The 24,683-nt window shown below is 37.9% G+C and overlaps 1 protein-coding gene across 3 annotated transcripts in view; it reads right to left on the reverse strand.

Annotated features, from left to right (window-relative positions):
• Nucleotides 1-930: 930 nt before the first annotated feature.
• The window catches only part of API5 (apoptosis inhibitor 5), a 29,925-nt gene continuing 6,172 nt past the window's right edge, over nucleotides 931-24,683 (reverse strand). The window contains exons 2-14 of one of the 3 annotated variants that reach the window (XM_041722574.1): nucleotides 22,473-22,634; nucleotides 20,012-20,105; nucleotides 19,482-19,547; nucleotides 18,612-18,763; nucleotides 16,580-16,786; nucleotides 15,794-15,898; nucleotides 14,800-14,889; nucleotides 13,428-13,609; nucleotides 12,185-12,278; nucleotides 11,345-11,401; nucleotides 7,618-7,694; nucleotides 6,964-7,100; nucleotides 931-3,047 (exon numbers count right to left, since the gene is read on the reverse strand). In XM_041722574.1, coding sequence (XP_041578508.1) covers nucleotides 3,025-3,047; nucleotides 6,964-7,100; nucleotides 7,618-7,694; nucleotides 11,345-11,401; nucleotides 12,185-12,278; nucleotides 13,428-13,609; nucleotides 14,800-14,889; nucleotides 15,794-15,898; nucleotides 16,580-16,786; nucleotides 18,612-18,763; nucleotides 19,482-19,547; nucleotides 20,012-20,105; nucleotides 22,473-22,634 — 1,446 coding nt within the window. In that variant the 3' untranslated portion in view covers nucleotides 931-3,024. The other 2 variants (XM_041722572.1, XM_041722573.1) reach the window with 2 other exon arrangements.

The following is a 24,683-nucleotide window of genomic DNA, read 5'->3' on the forward strand; positions in this document are numbered from 1 at the left end:
TCGCAAAGGCTCTAGAGGCCATGTGGTAGGGTTAAGTGGGATTTGGAGTTTTGGCAGGACAGAAAGGGGTATTGCAGTATTTAAGATTCCTTGAGAAGCTGATCTTTGAGCATCTGAAGGAGAGAGACAAGTCAAAATCCCTGAGGCAGGAGTGTCTTTGCCTAGCCTCTAGGAAGTTAACTGACTGGGGCAGTAGGATGGGGAGGAAGGATGGCAGCTGAGGGCAGGGATGAAAGGCCATGGCAGTGTTTTTGATTTATATTCGGAAATGAGCCACTGAACAGCTTTAATAGGAGTGGATCTCTGCTGTCATGTTTAGAACAGGCTGTAAAAGAGTCAAGTGTAACAGCAGGGAGATCAATTAGAAGGCCGTTATGAAACTCCAGGCAGGAAATGACGGACACAGAGATTTGGCCATCTCGGCATACATGTGCCAGTAAAGCTGTTGGCCTGGATGTAATCACCAGGGGAATTATCTTTTCTGATCCATTTAAATTTTGGCATTAGGACACTCCTACCCATTCTTGGTGCCTTCAGGAAGACTTTTAGTAAAGACTGGTAGTTAAATTAAGAAGTTCCGACTTGCTTTATGTATTAACTTGAAGATGGAAGTTACTTATTTCATAATGATTTGGCAAATATGTATCTGATGTTTTGCTTCAATAAAAATAGCCAAATCCTTTTTTTTTTTTCAGAAGAGTGTATCGGCTTTTAAAAATACATCTCCAAAAAAAAAAAAAAAAAAAAAAAAATACATCTCCAAAAAGAATTAAAGATAATTTGCAAGACCGAGCTCCTTGAAGGCAGAGCCATAACTTGTCCATCTTTTATTTTCATGGTCTGATACACTGCTTGGCACAGGAGAAGCGATCGATGTTTAATGGAGATCCAGGAATCTTATCATAATCATAACACATCAAGACACAAAACAAAATTACAAAAGGAAATTTATTTCAAAAGCATAAGGGAACATTTACATTTGAACAAGGTGATAACAGGTGTCTTGCAAAAGAAAAAAATTCATGGCATGAAGTTTTTCTTTCAAATTTTTGAAGCAAAAATAACCTTAAGTTGTTGTGCACTATTGCCTTAGGAAAGGTAAAGGGAACAATGAGGTGGTAAAGAAAGGAACACAGTCAACTCAGTATCAAACTTGAGAAAGTAAAGTCACTTCTGCTCACCTGTGAGTTTACAAATATGCTTTAAAAAAGAAATAGAGGAAAAGTTACATTTAATGTTCAAATTTATATAACTGTAGTCCCAATACAGTTTCTGTACTTGAAATGGCTTTAGGCCACGGCTGATGCCTCTGAGGTCCAGACTATCTGGTCACAGTTTTCAAATGGCAATTCCATGTTCCTATGTCTGCTCAGATTCCAAGGGAGCTTAGGTTCAGCTCATACTCTTTTGGAATGTTTTAGAGATTATTGCCACCACTCCATAGTCAAGCTGACCAACTTCTTTTGCTCACTTGTATCATTCTAGTCTTTAAAAATATTTTCCCCATAAACATGTGCAGTAATTCTAACAAAGGGGTGTTACTTTTTCCCCCAATGTAGAGGTAACAGTAATGAAGACACCTGCATTAGAATCACAAACTATTCCTCAAAAAATATGTCAAACTACTAGAAAATGTCATTCAGGCATTGAATTTGAATAGCAAACTTGGGGAGGGAAGATTAACTGTGGAACAAAAATATATGAAACATTCGAATGCAGAGCAAAGGGCCTAGGCTACTAAAAAATGCCCATGACATTAAACACTCCACAAACCCCCGTCTGTTGTTTTAACCTAAAGGTTCTATTAGCTAACTTATACAATAATTTTGATTAATAACCTGAGAAGTTAAAATCTTGAAAGTGGCAAAAGCAAACCGAGAGAGCATCCCTTGCTTATTGGTACACCATGTTTTCAAGTCACTTTTCCTGGGTTGCCCTGGTTATTAAATCCCCAAATTCTAAATTATTCTATCTCATCCTGTAGAAACCTATATGTACATCAGATTCAATATTTTGGCTGTATTTCTCCAGCAGGGATCTCCAAATTTATCTTTGAAAATGCAGCCTTTGTTTATTTTTAGTTTTAAATAACAATAATCATGTAAGTGCAACTGACTCAAAATCCCTCACTACTGGGAGGAAAACCTAGGCAACAAGTTAATAATGAATTCAGTCTCAAAAGGATCATCACCGTGTCAAAGACTACCCGTTCCAGGAATTTTAAAAAAATGATTTATGTTGTGTAGTCAAGTTTCACAGCACGCATGTATATATACACACACATATGCACGTAGGCTTATGTACGTATGTATATTATACATACACATTTCTATTCAAATAGATCCCATAGTAAAAAGTTTGTATCACAACATATGGAGAAGAGTTAAGTAAGCAGTGCAAAGCAACCTACTTCCTCCTCAAAATGCAATGTCATTTCTACATTTTAAGAAAGCTGGTATTTTGCTTTTATAACACTAGGTAGAAAATGCCTAGCAGCTTTATTATAATTAACAATGAAAATAAAATGTTAATGATTGACCATGACTCTTCTCCATATATTGGGGGGGGAGGGTAGAGGAAATCAGTAACCTTTCAACTGATCATCTTTACCAGTTATCAGAAATAGACTGAATTTCATTACATTTTAGTCTTGAATAGCTTTCAGTAACAAATTACCAAGATGTTTGAAAGTAAAAGATTCACAATATGAAGTCTGAGTAATGATGATATTGCAAAAACAAGTCAAGATCGTGGACAAAGCATCCAAAAATATCACTGTGGTTTTTACCTTGGACACAACCATGGTCTGTTACAAAAGTAGATCATACATACAAAGGTATAAAGAACATTAAGTTTTTAGCTGAAGGCAGCAGTCCTTTTAAAGGGACATCCCCGGCAATCCAATGAGTAGTAGAATTTAAGTATATTAAGCTCATGACAATACAATGCTGAAGAATGCGATGTCTTATTCAGTAGAGTCTTCCCCGACTACGATTTCCTCGTGCTCCCCAGCCTCGGCCACCTCTACTTCCCCTGAAGGCTCCTCTCTGCTCTACGAAAAAGCGAACAAGGGTTTAGGTCCTGCTCAGGACTTCATGGCACAGCAGAAACAAGAAACGGAGCTCGTAGCTTTGAGTGTAGCAGTCGGCTCTATAAAAGCGGCGCTGGTATTATGCTAGTCTACAAATTCAACCTGTACCTAAAACCAGGGCAACGTATATACTAAAGCACACATGGCAAGTTGTCAAAGATGTTCAGAGTTGGTACCCAATTAAATGTATCCCACTACCAAGATATCTCAAGATGAAAATGTTATGACTACATTTCTTTGTTCTTTATTTTGATGCCTATCACTACTAAAGATAGTTAAATGATAACAAATTCTTATATTTAATATGGAATTAGCAAAAAGGCCATTGGCCTTCAAAAGATCGTGCTGCAAATGCAAAATGTTTTAAATTATCAATGATCAGTTTTGAAAAATTAAGCTAGACTGAAGAACGTACTTTTCAAATGCAGTGAATAGGCAATTTGTTATGGTCATAATATTTCAAGCACCTGGACTCACAAAAATGCAGATATAAATGCCAACAGCTTTTCTCACTGCTTTAATCAGCTGCTCAGAGTACAGCCAGAAAGGTGATTATGTATACAGTGTTTAGATCACAGATGTAAATTAAGTGTATCTTTTGCAGAAAAATTAAGTCACTTGTGTCACAGAGTAGAATGAGTCTTTGATTCATTCATTGGTTACTCTCTTACAGCTCCAGAGAAATATTCCTTAAAGGAGTCTTTCTTTTCTGGAAAAAAAAAAAACTGATTAAAATTATCAGCCAGGTTGGACTTTTTATCATACGTAACAAAGAGTCTCAAATTTCTAATTCCAGAGATCAAATCTCTTCATTGAACTTTCAAACTTCCTCACAGTAGCAATCCTGTTAGGAGCAATAAAAACCACCTGGGATTGCCAGTTTGGATCCATAATGTTGGATGCTTATAAAATTCCTATTAAGCCCATGTTGCAATCTTTCTTTTTGCCATTATGGCTAGAAATATAGTTACCTTATTTGGGTAATGTTTTAATCTTTTTCTTCTTTCTCCAGCAACCCTGAGTTAGAAAACTAACTAGACCTTTCCCCAACTTAGCCAATATTTATGTTTAACAGAATGGGATCTGACTCAAAGTCATCTTTCATGTCGTGGCACATTCTCCTAAACTGAACACTTTGAAAGCCGTGTAAATGAAACCACCATATTTATTACTCCCTGAACATATTCAGAAAATCATAGGTGGTCTGAGGGTAAGATGCTCCCAGTAACTGATGCAGGAACTACATCAGGGAGTATGTAGGCAGTGAGACTGTTTAAGACCTGGCCTCATCCATGCATATGTTGGCACATTTCCTCCCAACTGTACTCATTATAAAAACCTTCATTTCAGTTAATTTAACAAACCACTTAACAAATTAACATCTTTATAGATATCATTATTACCTAGAAGCTGACTACTAAAATTGTTTTTCAATCAATACACAGAACTGAGCTACCCTCAATTGTTCAGCTATATCTAGTGAGTACGTTACCCACACTGTAAAAACATGTTGTTTGATATGGTTATTTTTTCTGTGCTATTTCTTTTTTTTTTTTTTTTTAATTTTTATTTATTTATGATAGTCACAGAGAGAGAGAGGCAGAGACACAGGCGGAGGGAGAAGCAGGCTCCATGCACCGGGAGCCCGATGTGGGATTCGATCCTGGGTCTCCAGGATCGCGCCCTGGGCCAAAGGCAGGCGCCAAACCGCTGCGCCACCCAGGGATCCCCTGTGCTATTTCTTTTGGATCTGCAAGAGATGCGGCCATTTCTACAGTTTAGGGAGTCACCAAATACTCTTTTTGAAGGGCTCCATCCTGAGGCACCATTCACTCTGCACTTTCAGGATCTTTGCAGTGGTTTCAAGCTTACATTACTAACTTGAAAAACCACTGCTTTCAGTTAAAATTATACTTTATTTTTACATTCTAAAAAGGTAAAAGATGAAGCACACAAGTCACAAAACATAGCATGTTTAGTACTTCTGGCTTACTGGACAGCTCTGTATGCAGGAGGGAAAACTAACCATGAGTAGGTGTTTGTAAATACTTTGATTGAAAATGCACCAGAAAGTTAACTGAGAGACCTTGATTAGTAAAGCAGTAAATCTGGATAAGGAAAAAAAAGTCTATATATGCCTGCCTATACTCAAAGATCAAACACAAAATCTGGTTCCTCTTCCATGATGATTAAGTTCAGGCCTGTGACACTGGCACCATCTATTTCTTTCACTGTAATAGGACAGTATAGTAATACTACCTGGTTTTCTAATAACCAAAAAGAATCAAGTTCCTAACCCCTCAGCATACATGTCTTAAACAAACAAACAAAAAACACAACAAAAAACCATAAAGCCATCCAAGCAGTCTTTAGAAAAAACAAAATGTGAGCTTGGCTGACACAGAAAAGTGGAATTACAATGATCGTGCCAAATGTGGTTAAGAAAATCCAAGCATTAAATGACAGAACACAAAACATGTTCTCCCCTCCAATTCTGAGGCATTTTTCTCATCTCTTTTTCACATGCACTATGTCACTGGATTCTCAGACCAGGCAGGCAATGAGCTTCATAGCGCAGAATCCTCATGGAACCTCCAGAGTAACTCACCTGCCTAAGTGACAACACAATTCTCTTTGTATTGCCATAGCTCCTAATTACTTTCGTTTAACTCAAATGAGGCTAGTATTGAGAAAATAGTTGATTTTAAGAATAATTCTGATAGACACCACTTAAATCATACAAGTGAAAACAATCTTTGTTGCAATGAAGTAGTAGAATCCTTTCCATTTACAAAATGTTTTCACAGATATTCTCTCCCCCCTTTTTACTTGAAGTTTTTAAGAGTTCTGTGTTTCCCTATTTTTCAAGTAAGAAAAGAGGCTAAGAAAAAAATGCATATTTACATAACAAGTAAAAAGAACTCAGTGATCTTTGAGTGGAGTGGAAGGGTCATTTCACAATCTAAAAACTGCCTTTCTATAATCTGCTCAGGTATTAAAGGAATTTAGCTTTTGCACGAAGACTTTAATGTCATGATTATTTTACCTTGGAAATGATTATAAAGAGTATGTGTTTCAGAATGTGCTTTAAGAATAATTACTGCAGAATTAATTCTGACTGGTAAGACCAGTCATAAGCATATGTGGTTGTATTATTAACCTCAGTCGTCTTAAAGCAGGATCAAGGAGCGGATTGGTGATATTTTCATCCATTCTTCTTTGAAAGAATCTATGAGGGTGTAAGTCAAATGAGCCAAACCTTGCTTCTTCCACAGCAGCGGGAGAGAAAGGACTAGTGGGAAGCTTTCCTGGCACCAATGGCTAACGCGGAGAGGGAGTCTGCACTCTGGGCAAGAGGGAGAGACTGCAACAGGACACATCTTCCTTGCCAGATGACACTCTTAAACATTTGATTCCACTTCCATGCCTTCTCCTTTTGAAATACGTAAGAAGATGGAAGGACAAGCAGGAGGCAGATAAGGTCCAAGAGGCATCATTAAGATCACCACATCTGTCAGCACCTGTATCTACTCCCGAGGGATAATGCACTCAATGTCTTGTCTTGAAGTTACAAGGAAAACCAAGAATGGATGCTTCATGCCAACTTCCATTGTTTTGTTCCTTCCTCTGAATACAAGAGGCATATTTTTCAAGTTCTTTTTTAAGTATTGCATGCTCAAGTCAGTGAGCCCACCAGGGAGGGTTAGATAGGAACAGGGGAACTTGTTACCCCAATAGCTCTAGTTCCCCTAGCTAACTCAGAAAAGTCCGTGGAAAGAGGTATATGTTAGTATAGATCATTATTAAAATCAACTATGACACAATTTCTGCCTAATTTCTCATATTGCTTGTACCCAAACGGAAACGCTCACCATAATTAAAGTTGCCCAAATTGCTGCTATATTTCCCACTAGGAGGATTATATATCTGCCTGGCATCCCTTTTTGGTCCTGCTGGAGATTTCTTGGGTGGTGAACCGGAAGTTGTATCTTCATTGGCTCTCTTTTGCCTACAATGGTAAGAACGGCAATAAAAAAATTCTATTACCGGACGCTATTAATACACTTGTAATTTAGTGTATCAGTCACAAAAGACATCCTAAAGATGATACTCACATCAGAAAAAAGGAAATAACTTTTGAGTTATCAAATTAACTGTGCCTTAGTTATACAGACAATACCAGAGGGCATTTACAAGGCTTTAAAATAATCTGGAATATGTAGCTACAAAGACTGTAAGGTCAAGTGACTGAGTTTGTAAAACTTGTCAGAAGTCTAGTTATGTCATAGGAACACAGACAAGCCTGAAAATTCCAGGGTTGTATTCCACTAGTTTTTTCCATACATACTGCAATTAGACCTTATATCTTAAGTCATGCTTCTAATACTCATACTTTAACATCTTATTAAGATTATTTAACTGATAAGGTACCATTTTGTGTAGTAAATGTAACAACTGAATTCAGGTTTTCATACTTATAAATCGTGAATATTAGAATACTTAAATCTCTTTTAAATATATCTTACCCAATTTCAACCTTCTGTACAGGTTTCCAGGATAATGTTACTGTGCTTTTATAAGAAGGAGGAATGTGGAAGAGATCCTGAAAAGACAAAATAAGACAAGATTTTTAATATATTTGGTGGTATTGGAGGGGGGGAGGGAGTGGTGGTGCGGGCAGGAAACATGGAGACATCTTAAAGACAAACTTTAGGAGAGAGTAAGCTCTGATCTATCTTTCCTGTTCACCTAAAAAAAAATTGCAAGAGAAAAAACAAACACAATTATGTTTACAAATTGCACCTATTACACTTCATTAATGTCATTTTGTGTACATCACCTTCAACTGTAGCTAATTTTTTCTTTTTTTTAGATTTTTGCACAGATGCAGTCACCAAGGTGCTTTAAGGGAAAAAGAATGGTATAATCTGCATTTGCTTTTGCAGACTTTTAAGTGGTTAAAAATTTGAACACAATTAGAAAACTAAAGACCTGGCTAATCATATTCCTAAAGATCTATAAATTACCAGTAAGGAAAAAACTCACAAGATTTAAATATGTTAGTATGTGGTAATGCAAATGTTTGCTGAATTTAAATGATAAAGTAATCCAGAAATGAAATAACCTAATATGCTATCCTCAAAACTTGGATTGTCTAAACATATTTATTCTTAGTATTTTGCCTAACATTTACCAGTTTTTGATTTCTTTTTGAAAGATTTTATTTATTCATGAGAGACACAGAGAAAGGCAGAGACACAGGCAGAGGGAGAATCCGGCTCCCTGTGGGAAGCTCGATGTGAGACTCGATCCCGGGACCCCGGGGATCATGCCCTGAGCTGAAGGCAGACGCTCAACTGCTGAGCCACCCAGGCGTCCCTTGTTTTTGTTTTTTGTTTTTTTTTGAAGATTTTATTTATTTGAGAGAGAGGAAGAGACAGTAAGCAGGAGCAGACTCTGCACTGGGGGCAGAGCCCCATGTGGGGCTCAGTCCCATGACCCAGAGATCATGGCCTGAACCAAAACCAAGAGTTGGACACCCAACTGACTAAGCCACTCAGGTGCCCCATTCTGATTTTTATATACAGGTAAAATTTGATTGAACTGTGTTCTTGGGCAGCCCAGGTGGCTCAGTGGTTTAGCGCCGCCTGCAGCCCAGGGCATGATCCTGGAGACCCAGGATCGAGTCCCACGTCAGGCTCCCTGCACAGAGCCTGCTTCTGCCTCTGCCTGTGTCTCTGCCTCTCTCTCTCTCTCTCTGTGTCTCTATGAATAAATAAAATCTTAAAAAAAAAAACAAAAAAAACTGTGCTCTTTCCACAGTTAAATATACTAATAAAAAGCACCTTCTACTACATGAAACTGAAGTCTATTATGCCAGATAAAGGTACGGAATTAGTCAGTAGTAAAGTCCTTTGGATCAAAAACACTTGAAGCTTCTAACTGTACTGATTTAGCATATGATACTGTTATTAAGGAAGGGATTTTACTGTATCTAAATGAGAAAATTGGGATGCCTGGATGACTCAGCGGTTGTCTGCCTTCGGCCCAGGGCATGATCCTGGAGACCTAGGATCAAATCCCACATTGGGCTCCCCTGCAGGGAGCCTGCTTCTCCCTCTGCTTGTGTCTCTGCCTCTCTGTGTCTCTCATGAATAAATAAAATCTTTATAATAAATAAATAAATAAATAAATAAATAAATAGTCCTATTTGTGGTAATCATTTCACTGTATATGTATGCTAATCATGTTGTATACAGTGACGTGTGTAAATTATTCCTCAAAAAATCTCACATTTTAATATATGAATTCATGGTTTGAAATTACTATTTTTAAGTTTGAAATAAGTGGTGGCTATGATTATGGGAAGAGCTCAAATGTCCACTGACTGATGATGAATGAATAAAGATGGTGTGTGTATGTAGCTACACACACACACACACACACACACACACATATATATACACACACTGGAATATTACTCAGCCATCAAAAAGAATGAAATCTTGCCATCTGCAACAATGTGGGTGGAACTGGAATGTAGTATGCTAAGTGAAATAAATCAGAAAAAGAAATATGATTTCATTCGTATGTCAAAATTTTTTTAAAAAAAGACTTTATTTATTTATGATAGAGAGAGGCAGAGACACAGGAGGAGGGAGACATATGTGGAATTTAGGAAACAAAATAGAGACAGGGAAAGGGAAGGAAAAATAAAGTAAGATAAAAAATAGGGAGGCAAACCATAAGAGACTCTATAGTTAAGATGGATGAGCTATGGGGATCCCTGGGTGGCTCAGTGGTTGAGCGTCTGCCTTCAGCTCAGGGTGTGACCCCAGGGTCCTGGGATCGAGTCCTCCATCGGGCTGGGCTCCCTGCATGGAGCCTGCTTCTCCCTCTGCCTGTGTCTCTGCCCCTCTCTCTGTCTCTCTCATGGATAAATAAAAAAAATCTTAAAAAAGAAAAAAAGAGGGACGACCTAAAAGAGTGATGGACATAAAAAAAGACACTAGGGGGCACCTGGATGACTCAGTTAAGCATCTTCCCTCTGCTCAGGTCATGGTCCCCAGGGCCTGAGATTGAGCCCTTCCTTAGCAAAGAGCCCAATTCTCTCTGTCCGCCTTTCCCTCATGCTCTCTCTTGCTATCTATCTCTCACTCAAATAAATAAATAAAACCTAAAAAAACAAAGGCACTTGTTGGGATGAACACAGGGTGTTTTATGTAAGTAATAAGTCACTAAATTCTACTCATGAAACCAGTACTACAATTATGTTAACTAACTGAATTTAAATTGAAAAAAAAAAAAAAAACAGAGAGTAAATGGTTTCTATTATAAACATTTTCTCAGGAGATAAGAGTATTCATACCTCTTCTTTTTCCATGACACTCACCCCTTACTGTTTCACTGTTGCATTCTCCGAAAAGTTTCTTTCTCTTCTGATTAAAAGTAATTATTGCATGGGGTTTTTAATTTTTACCAGATTAGTGTTAGGGTTTACCATTAGTCCTAATTTTGTTACTGTCAAGCTTTGTGCTCTAGGTGTTAGAAATATTATCTTTTTTCTACCTGGCTATAATACTGTTAACTTCTAGGAACAGATGATGGTTACTTTGTTGTGATCTCCCCCTCCATTGTCTTTTGTTGGGTTAATGGATACCTGGGGAGGGTAAATAGAGCTGAAGGATATTATGCTTTAATAGTAAAGTAAGACCTTAGCCTACAGTACAGAAAGCTCTCAATTTATTACATAGACAGTTAACAGAAAAGACCACAGGGAAACATTTCATGGGTCACACAGGCTCGTGCATCCTTAATGTAAGCAAAGCAGGGTTTTACTGGCCATTTGAAAGGAACTAACCACTAGAATTTCAATCAGTGAAATTTCTGAGTCTAAATGTCTTTGCTACAATGCTTTGGGCCACAGAAAATCTGCAGGCCTCCTTTTGTTTGCAGTGTTTTTGCAATAAGTTTTAAATAAAACAAAATATATGACTTTATGATAGCTACAGCAATGGCACTTGGTATTGTAAAAAGCATAAAGCCTTAAAAGGCCAAACATCTGGAATACAATGGTATTTCCCCTTTAAAGGTACCATTAAAGACCTAAAGACACATGGATAGCCTGTTGCACTTTCTAGGTAGCTGGAAGGACTGGGTAAGAAAGGAATGCTAAAAAAAAAAAAAAAAAAAAGGCAAAAAAACCCAAAACCAAACAACCCCCTCCCCCCAAAAAAACCCCAACCCACTTACCTTGATTAAAACATTAATATTATTTGTTATTTTCAGTGCAACAACTTTAATCTTGTTCTGCAAAAGGAAAACAAAATTAAAGTGCCAGTAACTTTTATGAAGCATATCCCATTCCCATATAGAACTAGAATAATTACACTTCTTTTTCAGGATCATTTCTGCTTATTCCCACTTCTAGACTCTAAATGAGTGTAGAGATGGCAAAGAAAGCAAATAATCTTTATGTTCCCTTGACAGGTTAGAACATTAAAGTGTTATCACCATTTATCTGAAAGAAATGAGTGAAGGACAGCTCAAATTCACATAGGGGTTGTTTTAAAAGTCATCAGCTTAAGTTACAGGAAGACATAATGAAAATTTACTATCTCATTAGAACTGGGATGAAGATTGATCAGAACAGGTGAGGTCGGAGAAATGCAAAAATCCCAACACAAACACACATATAGTCTAGTACAGAATTGGCAATTTAATCTTTTTTTCAATGTAAATTGGTATTTGGTTTTCAAAAAGGTAAAAATTAAAATATCACAAACGTCAATTAAATATTTGAACAAAATGTACTAATGAGAGCCTAGTGAAAGACTGGTATGTATCTAAGTTTGGTAACACTTCACAAACTTGGAAATATTTGAAATATTTCAACAAGGATAAAAATATAGCTTAGCAAATAAATAGGCAAACACTCTTCTAACATCATCCTGTTGTCTTCAACAAAGACTTGTATTACCAGTTCAAATACAGTCAAATGTTACATTTCAACATAAGAATCGAGCCTGGATATGTACTATGTGCTGGCTATTATAAAAAATTTCCTTATAAGATGTGACCCAGTATTCTTACCTCTTCTGTTTTTAAGGCCTCGCCTGTTTTACCCTGCAGAGCCAAGCGAAGTTGTCGGATATAAACCTGCAGACCCCGTGCAAAGTACTGCAGCCTAAATAAACAAGCATTGGCTAATTAGCAAATCACTTTGTCAACTCTGCTTTTAAACAGAGAATCTTCTACTACAGCTAAATGTTCTTAACTAGTAAAGATAATTTTTAAAGGAATTTTAAAAATTATCAATATATGATCACAAGAGATATGTAAATAAGTGAAATAAAAGCAGTTTACCTTTACCAAAAATGCGAGTAAATCCATACTCAACCTGGCAGGGAAAGATTTGTAACACTGTTCTTGTTATGTCAAAATGCAAAGCATGGTCAGAGTGAACCAACTTCAGGAGCCAAGGATAAGAATCAGGTGGCCTGGGTTCTACTCTTTCAGTGGCCAACTGAAGGTCAAGTGACCTTAGACAAGTCACTTTAACCTCTATGTATTTATCTGCTAACAAGGGATGTGTTTGACCCAGAAGGTCTAGTTAAAAATAAAACCAAACCGCAGACTGGAGAATTTATTATAAACACACATAAATCTCAAAGACTTCAAAGTAATACCTTTTTCAAGTGAAGGCAGTATATAGCCTTCCAGGAACTGTGCTTAATAACCTGGCATCATTTTTTAATTTTTGGAGTTATTTCTTAACTTGCTGCTTCTGATCAAATGTTTTACCAAGTATTAAACCATTGTCTTACCAAAGAGTAGAGGATGGTAACAGACGATGCAAGTGGCCAAGCATTTCAAAGTTTAAGATGTGAAGTTGTTAATAAAATGATTCAATATGAAATGTGTTCATGAAAATAACGTATGATTTCTCTAGTGTTGCTCCTGTAGAACACTCTAAGACATTAACCACGAGTTTACAGAGTATCCACGATGTGCCAGGCACCGCGCTCAATGAGGCAGGTGCTGTTATCATTTAAGTAACTGCTGAGGAAGATCTGGAAGTTAGAGAGGTTGGGAACCTGCTCAAGATTATAAAGCAAGTGAGGAGAGTGAGTCTGTTTTTGAAAAAGTTCCTTCCCTGACCTGGATTTGTTATGCTACAGGTTTATATACATTCCTGTTTTGAGGGTGTTCCATTTTGTCCCATGGGGTAAGGCAGGGTTGGGAGACAGCTCTTGTAAAAGGAAAAGAAAACCAAGGGAATATCAAGATAGCCATCATCTTTGCCAACGATCGGACCACTTCAATTATACATCACCTAATTTTAAAATCTTTCAGTTTTTCTGCATTTAGCTTGGCTGTTAAAAAATCTGGAAGTTTTCTGCCCAGCTGGTGGAAGCTGTACAACAAACATTCCACATAGCTGAACTGCAGCTTGGGTTCTTCATTACCAGCATTCTCCCCATTTTCTGCTTCTTCTGGAGGGAGAGGCATGTACTCCTAAGAGGTGAAAATATAGAGATATTTGCAATCTGCTATAAATGCTCTAATTATAAACATACACTGAAGTAACTGCAGGGCATGCTTTTAAGGCATGAAGCATTAAAAACTACCAAAATCAGAAATTTAGGTAAGCTATCCCTCCTACTTTTTGGATCAATGATCTAGCCTCCTCCACATTAGATAGCTGCTGCTACCACCACCACCACCACTATTACTACTATTATTACTGAGAGTGAAGTAGATAACCTTTATTAAACACTTATACAAATGAAGGAAGTTCTGAGTGTAGGTAATTTTTTTTTAAACATTTTATTTATTTCTTCATGAGAGACACAGACAGAGAGAGGCAGAGACACAGGCAGAGGGAGAAGAAGGCTCCTTGTAGGGAGCCCGACATGGGACTCGATCCTGGGACCCCGGGGTCATGCCCTGAGCCAAAGGCAAGCGCTCAACCACTGAACCACCCAGGTGCCCCTGTAATTTTTCTATGGTGAAACAGTAAGCTGAAGAATCAGGATTCAATCTAGATTTGCCACCAAAAGCTGATGCTTTTAACCATTTTATTAAGCTAATTCCAAAAATGTTTTATGAACATTTTCCTACATTGTTTGACTCTCGTTACATTACAAGTACTGCCAAATGCATTCGATACCAGTGCTGTGAGCCCCTGGTAGGGGTTACATGTCTGGAAGAGCTCCAGATGCTGGATGACTCCATTCATCACATTACAGGTCTAATGCTTATCACTCATTGTGTCAGGTATACAAGTGCTTACATCCAACAAGGAAATCACTTGGTGATGCTGAAAATGATTTTAGCAGATGGCCTATTTTCTCCAAAATTATGACCTGAATGACTTTATTTCCTAGCAGCTATAGCTACTTGGCCTTGTGCAGCAACCTGGAGCAAATGTGAAAAATATTTTGATAAAGGAATACCAAAAAGATCTAGTATAAAAACCCTGTGTTATTTTTTATGCAAAGCATCAACAATAAAAGAAATGCCAAAGATTTTCTTTTAAAAGTAGAGAACATGTGGCCCGAACAACTAAAAACACCTGCTAGAATCATTCTAATTACTCTACCCAATCTGAATTTCAAAAGTTGGTTCTCTAGAAATTACACCACACTATTAGACTCTGGGATTACACACTGACTATGCCATAAGAAAAGAAAAAAAGTCCTTACCAATAACTTGTCAAATAGTTTCCTTAAATTTGTTTCTAGCTTTTCCATGTCACCACAAAATGAACTCATTTCTGCCAAGAGTTTCAATACCTAAAATACAGAATTCACTGTTAATAGCATTTTTTTTTTGAATGAGCAAGGGCTGTAAAATAATGATTCTAGGTAACTTTTTAAGACTTTCTGCTATAGCTTAATATTGTACTATGAAAAGACACTTAGGAAAACTCTTAACAGCAAAGAATTATTTACATTTAGAATGGGCTTCATTTGCTATTAAAGTTAGTCTCTGGACACAAACTCAAAGTATTGGTAATTGCAAGTATTCTTTAGGTCCATCTCTCCATCTCTCCTTTACTCAATCCCAGTCTAATAAGCCAAACCCAGGACATCTGAAGCAAATGACAGTGTCCATACACAGTGGGACTCTTGTGTATTCCAAAAACCTATGAGAAAATGGCACATACATTTCCACATTTCAGCTCAATTCAACAATCATTATTAAGGGCCTTTCAGAATCAGACTCTGCACTAGACTCTGGGGCTATGGAGATGAATCAGTTAAATGTGAGATAAATGTGAAGTGTTACATGTGCTGTGGAAAAAAAGTATATGTACATTATAGTTCAGATACAAGGGAGAGAGAGTTATCAACTATACTGGAGTAGGGATAAAGGATATTTTGTGTTAAGCCAGTTTAAATCTGATTCTATCAATTATGGATAGAGACAGGAACAGTCATGAATTAAGCACCTTATTTAAAAGTATTAAAGCTACAAAGAGAAAGAGAATCATGAACACTACAGGCAGTGCTTTCCCAATGCAACAAACTTTCATTAAATTCATAAAGCATTCCTGTGTGATTAACCCTGAGACAGATTACTAGCTAGCTCTCACACCTTTACTCTCTTAGAATCAGGTCTCTACTTTAGTGGCTTATATTTATGTTAAAATATGGGAATGCCTTTTTAGTACTAAAGAAGACATTTTTCTCTTACCTCCAACTGTATATCAAGACCCTCCACTGGGGTAGTCAAGGAACTGAGGTTGGGGAGAACCTGCTCACAGAAGTAAGTCACAAACCTTGTGGAATGCACATTTTTCTGTAAAAATCCAAAGAACAATGAGTTGTCAAAAAAGGGGGCATAGTCTTTCACATAGAATAGTATATTATTTAATAAATGCTGAGCATGACAACATCAAGTACTGTGCTATAAATACAATACAGTGCATACCCCAGAAGCAACCTTTGTAGGCAATATACACTGTTGCAAAGTAACCTGGAGCACTGGGACATCTATCTGTTTTCCTCAGTAATGTCAAATTTCTGGGGATATTTTAGCATTGAATTTTGTAGATTGTTCAAAAAGGAGGAGAAAGGAGGAGTGTTTTTCAAATGATTCTATGCACATCCTGGAAGACTCATGCCCAGGGGAATCACAAAGCCAGAGATAAAGAGCATATTTACCTAGGACAACAATCTGTTAAAAATTTTTTTGAAAAAGCTAAATTACTAAACCAAATGCTTTAAGAACTCAGCCAAACCATAAAGTATGATGCAAAATCCTCTAGACTTTAAAAATGTCTCTAAGCAAGACCTTAAAGAAATTTCTTGTGGTTTTGGGATCCCCCCCACCCCACTAAGGCCTCCATAAAGTAATATTCCCTCCACTGTGTTACTACTTTATGCAAAAGTTTGTGGAGAACGCTCAAGGGAGTATCTACAGAAATACCAGCTTCAATAGAGTAATCAAAATACCAAGTGTGTAAAACAAAGAGCTCACAGAGAAGAGGGGCACCGCCTGCCGAGTGCACTGTAAGAGCCTGTCCACACAGTCGGGGTCCGAGGGGTTGAAGGTTTGTTCTAGGTCAGCCTGTTCAGCCACCAACTCTACGAGCTGCTGTCTTCCACTCACTGTCTGTAAGCTTTTTAACCCAGACAGTATCTTCATGAACAGGACAAATTCTTCACCAGTCACATCTTCTAGGACCTAGAAAGAAGTAATTTGGAATTATAGTACTATTATCACTTCAATAGGAAAGAAAGAAAAAAAATAGGAAAGATCAATATTGAAACAGTCTAAGGAATTTACTTCAGTTACTGAAGTCAGATTACTATTAATATTTCTGAAATACTGATGAGAGGACAACTTTTAGCTTCAGTCAATTTACCTTTAGAGTACACTATGTATGTGTTCTCGGTGGGGTGCTGCATGGTCTCCAAAAGGGCAAAAGTTGGTTCCTGGAAAATTGTACTTTTTTTCTTATTTTAATGGATAAAGTACAGATACACAAACTATGCATAAATAGATATATCTGTGGCATTAGAATTTCATAGGAGAACGGCTAAGAAAAATCAGTCTAAAAAGGCTCTTTTGGGGGTGGTAAGCAAAAAAAAGTAGAATTCTGTATTCGACTGTCAAATCAGATTCAATTTCTGGTATTTAAAAGCAGCTCGGTGGGCAGCCCAGGTGGCTCAGCGGTCTAGCACCTGCCTTTGGCCTGGGGTGTGATCCTGGAGACCCAGGATCGAATCCCACGTCGGGCTCCCTGCAGGGAGCCTGCTTCTCCCTTGCCTGTGTCTCTGCCTCTCCCTCTCTGTGTCTCTCATGAATAAATAAATAAAATCTTAAAAAATAAAATAAAAGCAGCTCGGGGAACCTGGTTGGCTCAGTAGGTAGAGCATGCATACATCTTGGGGTTGTAAATTCAAGCCCCACATGAGGTATAGAGATTAAATAAAATCTTTAAAAATAAACAAAAGCAGCAATAAATCAATTAATTCACATTAATATGGCAACTGTATACAAATTAGGAGACCATGCAAGTCTTAAGCGCTTTGCAGGAGTAGGTCTTTTTTTTTTTTTTTTAAAGATTTTTTTTTTTTTTTTTTTTTTTAAAGATTTTATTTATTCATTCATGAGAGACACAGAGAGAGGCAGAGACACAGGCAGAGGGAGAAGCAGGCACCCTGCAGGGAGCCCGATGGGGGACTTGATTCCCAGATCCTGGGATCACACCCTGAGCCAAAGGCAGACAGACTCCCAACAGCTGAGCCGCCCAGACATCCCCTGCATGAGTAGGTCTAAGCCTTTCTGTTCACAGACCAAAGAAACGAGCAATCATAATGTACCCCACTGTTTTACTAGCTGGGGCATGGGTGAAATGTTGATATTCCCAGCTGGATAGCTGCTCCATTTGCTCTTATTGAAGAAATCTTATTAGTAAGCAAGTCAGTGGTACTGTTAGAGACAGTTGAATTTTCCTGAACATATATATAAAAGCAATGATTTTCAAACTTTGGCACTTTATGAGTGAAAAGTTAGCTGTGACACATCTTGCAAATCTTAGCATCTCTAACTACACTAGATGCTGGGAGCACAAATAAGCATGGTATCCTGGGCTACAGTCATAAGGGGTAAGACAAAAAAGCAGACATTTCAATATATTTCCTTGTCATTTTGAAATGACCCAGAATACTACAGAAGAATATCCTAAAATTGGGGAGAGGAATGGAAATTAGGTAAAATTTCCTGAAGGAAATGATTTGTACAGAATCCTTAAGAATACATATATTTGGAGGGTAACACCATGAGAAAGATTTAAATGTGATCACATCCCTTTAAATCAACATGCTGATTCATCATTAGTGGTGACTAAAGTGCAAAATATAAGAAAAAGCTTGACATTCTGTGGTGGTCCTAATGGAATATATCATTTTATACATAAGCTACATACAGCATTAATGAATACTGCTAATTTCAAATACACTCTTTTGTTTTAGAGAAGTCTTGCCAAATGATGACTAAAGCTTACCTTTTTGGATTCAGTTAGTATAAGTTCCTCTACTTCCTTTGTTAAGACTTCATCTGGTAAAGTCTTAAGTTTTGTAGAAAGGAATTTGATTGCCCGTTCTCTAACAATGTCCTCTCCTTGAAGTATTTGGCTAAATAAGCCACCTAAAGTCCCTGCAAGACAAAACACTCGTGTGTAGCAAGTCAGTTCTATATCTTAACAGAGTTTTCCTGTTTAACTCATTTAACAGTATTTCTTTTCTGGTGAGTTAATAAGCATCCTGAATATCACGGCTTCTGGCTAAATTAGTTAGAAATTTCTACAGCCCCAACCATAACAGTAATCACATGCAATTGTTCATGGATTCAGAATCAGCTTGAGAATGACTTTCTTTTTAATTATTATTAATAAAAATAAACTAAGGTATTTTATTTTATTTTATTTTTTAATTTTTATTTATGATAGTCACAGAGACAGAGAGAGAGAGAGAGAGAGAGAGAGAGGCAGAGACATAGGCAGAGGGAGAAGCAGGCTCCATGCACTGGGAGCCCGACGTGGGATTCGATCCCGCGTCTCCAGGATCACGCCCTGGGCCAAAGGCAGGCGCCAAACCGCTGCGCCACCCAGGGATCCCTAAACTAAGGTATTTTAGAGAATCTCTTTAATGTGGGAAAGGGAGTCTTCCAACCGATTTCTAATGGAAAGTTGTATCTGTTTTTGCAATTACTTCTGCTGGTTTTTTGAGTCACAAATATCTTTACCAAGCAGCTTTTTTAAAGAACACTTACAGCTTTTATGAAATAGATCTGTGGGTGAATCTGACTTTAATCTTTAATGAATAATGTCAATTATTGTTATTTTTTAACACATCAAGAACAAGTGGGCCCTTACCTTTTGCATCCATCTTAAATATACTTAACAGGGCGTTGTTCACTAAGTTAAATTCTGCAGAGTCATCTGGATAAAGAACAAGTAGTACAACGTATGAATGCAATGAATGAAAAAATACTTGCTTTATTTTCAGATCTAAGGTTCAGCATAGTTTCTCACAGATTATATGGAAAGCAGACATATAACTAAGCATTCTTCTCAAGTACCAAGAAAACATACCTTGTATCAGGGAAAGCTTTATGTTAAGATAGTACAATTAAGAAAACTACAGGAAATTGGGGAGAAAAATCATGATACATCAAAATTCCCAAAAGAATCACTATGTCTTATAAGCAGAATTAAAAACAAATAAAAACATTAGGAATTTGGTAATCCAATAAGCTTCCTATTACTGAATGAAAAAAAAGAATTTTAATTTCGATTAGAGGTAATACTCTTCAGTCACAAAGAAAAAAAAAGCTAAAAAGAGTCATTTTTTCCAAAGACAAGTTATATTTAGATAAAAGAGTAATAATAAGAGAATTCCTTACCTGTCTGCAGAAGTTGGGTTAGTATATCTGCCACTCGGGGAAGATTTTCTCCAGTGGCAAACTGAGGCAGCTCTTTAATTGCTTGCCGTCGAATCTGAATATAATTTCAAACAAAAAATTAACCAAATATTATCATCAACAGAGACTTCTAGCAGTTTTAGAAATAATTTACTCCAAATTAATATTCAAGCTTCACAGTATAATTAAAAGTGTGGTAGGAAGTGATGTGAAATACAATTACCTGATTGGAACAAATCAAAACCACAATGAGATCCCACCTCACCCCAGTGAGAATGGGGAAAATTAACAAGGGAGGAAACCACAAATGTTGGAGAGGATGTGAAGAAAGGGGAACCCTCTTGCACTGTTGGTGGGAATGTGAACTGGTGCAGCCACTCTGGAAAACTGTGTGGAGGTTCCTCAAGGAGGTAAAAATAGATCTGCCCTACGACCCAGCAATTGCACTGCTGGGGATTTACCCCAAAGATACAGATGCACTGAAATGCCGGGACACCTGCACCCCGATGTTTCTAGCAGCAATGTCCACAATAGCCAAACTGTGGAAGGAGCCTCGGTGTCCATCGAAAGATGAATGGATAAAGAAGATGTGGTTTATGTATACAATGGAATATTCCTCAGCCATTAGAAACGACAAATACCATTTGCTTCGACGTGGGTGGAACTGGAGGGTATTATGCTGAGGAAAATAAGTCAATTGGAGAAGGACAAACATTATATGGTCTCATTCATTTGGGGGAATATAAATAATAGTGAAAGGGGATAGAAGGGAAGGGAGAAGAAATGGGTAGGAAATCTCAGAAAGGGAGACAGCACATGAGAGACTCCTAACTCTGGGAAACGAACTAGGGGTGGTGGAAGGGGAGGAGGGCGGGGGGTGGGGGTGAATGGGTGACGGGCACTGAGGGGGGCACTTGATGGGATGAGCACTGGGTGTTATTCTGTATGTTGGCAAATTGAACACCAATAAAAAAATAAATTTATTATTAAAAAAAAAAGGGCTGTTGAGTTTAAATATGATCATTCATGCCAAGGCCAAGCAGGTTGTCAGGCACATAGAAGAAACTCAATAACTATGTGTTGAATAGATAATTATTCTAAAGAGTGTGCAAAGTAAAAAAAAAAAAAAAAAAAAAAAAAAGAAAAATTACCTGATTGGAGTAGACAGGTTTTGAGATCATAAACAACAGTTTATATATACTGATTACAGTATAGCTGTTGGGCCTTTACTATCTTTAGGTATCTACTACAGATGGCTAGAGTGGCAATGACCTATCCAGTAACTGTATTTACTTTAGAATTCCCAGTATAGAAACGAACTGGGGGTGGTGGAAGGGGAGGAGGGCGGGGGGTGGCGGTGACTGGGTGGCGGGCACTGAGGGGGGCACTTGACGGGATGAGCACTGGGTGTTATTCTGTATGTTGGCAAATTGAACACCAATAAAAAATAAATTTATTATTAAAAAAAATTAAAAAGAATTTCCAGTATAACTACTTAATACAACATAGATTGTATTAGATTAGATTGTGAATAGATTCTGTACTTAATTCCAAATTTGTGGTCTTGATTTAGTTTGAAATGAAAATGGACAGAAGTTGTATCTAGCGAATTGTGCATAAAATGTTGGCAATTCACTAATTTCATTTGAAAAGTCAGGAGGTGATAATTGAAAATTCTTAGGAACCTGTATCAGCAGCCAGAAATGCTGATAGTTAATTATGTTTCAAGGAAAAACTATTTATTCTTATTCTAGTAGTCACATGTAATGATTACACAGACCAATTATTATTATTTTTTCCATGCATAGGAGTTAGGGGTGTTGAAACTAACCCCTATGTTATATGTTGTAACACTTAATATTTTAAATATCTAAGCAAGTACAAATTGAAAACTAACAGTCTAATTTCATGTGCACAATGTATAATAATCCATGAAAAAAAGTGATAACAGATAAGCAAAACATTTTGTGATTCTATGCCTTTTTCACAGTTGAGAGGTGGTGAGAGAATACATTTTCTTTCCTTTTTTTGAGAATACATTTTCTTTTTTTTTTTTTAATTTTTTTTTTTTTAAGATTTTATTTATTTATTCATGATAGTCACAGAGAGAGAGAGAGAGAGAGAGAGAGGCAGAGACAGGCAGAGGGAGAAACAGGCTCCATGCACCGGGAGCCCGACGTGGGATTCGATCCCGGGTCTCCAGGATCGCGCCCCGGGCCAAAGGCAGGCGCCAAACCGCTGCGCCACCCAGGGATCCCTGAGAATACATTTTCTTAAACATAGATTTAAGTCTCAGTATGGCATCATGCCGAACCACACTGCAGTATTTCATTGTGCACTGATATGACTGGTGCTTCAATTACATTAGCTGCACAGAGAAAAAGTCTGAAAATGGCAAGTGAGACATCTGAAAGCTTGCTGAAAGCATCAATCATAAACTTACTGATACATCTTCATCCTCACAGAGGTCTAACTGTGCATTGATAGCAGAATCAGCCAATTCTGGAAAATGTTTAAAGAATTTCGGAATAAACTGGGCTGCTAATCTTTTTTCCTTTGTACCACCTTTCACACCATCTAGTATCACTTGATAGGCATCTTTATGCTGAAAGAAAGAATAAAGCAGAAAAACAATTTTTAAGAATGGGAAGCTAAACAAATTTGTTTGAGTCTGCTGTAAATTAGAAAAGTTTTACATAGGCTAAAAAGTAGGGCTTATTTTTGGAGTTTTACTGCTTAAATTGCCTTTTTTTTTTTTTTTCTAGTGGGTCACTAATCTTTATTAAAGAAGTGTGTATGTGATAAAGATTGTCTGGTATGACAGTACATTAACTATATGTGTGATTTACCCTTGAACGTATTTAGAGAATAAATAAAGGGACAGGGGCACCTGCAGGATCAGCCAGATTGTCTTAGCAGTTACTTTCTGCTGGAAAGCAGAGACCTCAGTTCTCTCTCACCTAACACCCAGACCTGACATCTCTTCACTCTGTCACTGACAGGGTCACATCCCCCATGATGTCTTCTGGGACTCCTCAGCAGCCAAATATGTACTGGCATTCCTTGAGGACTTCTTGCTTTCCCTGTAAGTCACACACACAGTCTGTGATTTACATGCAAGTCAGGGGAAGGAGAAACACAGAAGCCTTATAGATGCTTTCCTTCTGAACAGGGAGAATGAGGCTTGCTCTCAGTCCCCGTGGTGGAGTCTGTGGTGCTGGTGGAGGTTTGAGCTCTGGCGAAAACTTTTCCCACATTGGCTGCACTGGTATGGCTTCTCTCCGGTGTGGATCCTCTGGTGCAGCTTTAGAGTAGACTGGCGCCCAAAGCAGTTCCCACACTCTCCGCATGTGTAGGGCCTCTCCCCTGTGTGTACGCGCTTGTGTCTTTTCAGCTCCGAATTCCATGTGAAGCTTTTCCCACAGTCATCACATTTGTACGGCTTCTTTGCTGAATGGGTTGGCTGGTGACCAAGACGTTGCAAACGACTGCTCAGGCTCCTTTTGCTTCCTTTGCCCAGGAAAGGGCAAAGGGCACCTATCTTCCTACCATCTTCCTTTGCTTCCTTTTGCTTCCTTTGCCCAGGAAAGGGCAAAGGGCACCTATCTTCCTACCATCTTCTCCCCTGCCCCCTAAACATTATTTGTCAAATGGGGAAGAGAGAAGGATGACTTGAATTTTAAATGGAGAAAGCAAGTAAGTTTGTTGACACACCAACGCTTCCTTCGTACTAGTGATTTCTGACCCTGACCTTGCGACCGTATCATGGTTTAAATATAATGAATGTTACAGAATTCTCAAAGAATTGTGTTACATTTACTTAATCATATTCATCTGATTGCAGTTAGAAATGATGAAGGTGGAGAGAATACCATCTTAAAATTAAGCAGTAACAGGAAGGTTAGGAAACTTTTTTAGTTTCATTTATTTTATAATACAAAACGACAATTCATTCTAGATAGTCAACCTTGGATTAAGATAGAGTCTAATGTCACATATTTAACTTTATATTAGAATAATACATTCAAAACGCATTGGTTTCCTTTTACTTATTTATGAGAGAGAAAGAGAGAAAGTGTGCATACGCACGTAAGTGCACACATGCATGCACACTGGAGGTGGGCAAGAGGGAGAGGGAGTCTCCAGCAGACTCCATGCTCAGTGCAGAGCCCAGCAAGGGGCTTGACCTCACAATCCTGAAATCACGACCTGAGCTGAAATCAAGAGTTGGATGCTTAATCGAATGAGCCACCTGGATACCACTCATTTGTTTCCTTTCAAAAAGAAACTTCAAAAGTGCTTCTCTCAGATCCTCATGATGTGAAGAGTCAACGAGTTCCCAATCCCTCTTACACTCTTACCACCAAACTAGTCCTTTTCTTTTTTTAAAAAAATATTTTATTTATTTGTTCATGAGACACAGAAAGAGAGGCAGAGACACAGGCAGAGGGAGAAGCAGGCTCCTCACAGGCAGCCCGATGCAGGACTTGATCCCAGGACCCCGGGGTCACGGCCTGAGCTGCAGGCTGACGCTCCACCAATGAGCCACCCAGGCGCCCAAAACTAGTCGTTTTCTTAAATGACAATGAGCAGGCTGGCAAAGAGGAGTAATAAATCCTGAGATTATAGATATATTTTCTGTTCGGACATAAGG

The sequence above is a fragment of the Vulpes lagopus genome, chromosome 11 (assembly GCF_018345385.1).
Source record: "Vulpes lagopus strain Blue_001 chromosome 11, ASM1834538v1, whole genome shotgun sequence".
NCBI lineage: Eukaryota > Metazoa > Chordata > Mammalia > Carnivora > Canidae > Vulpes > Vulpes lagopus.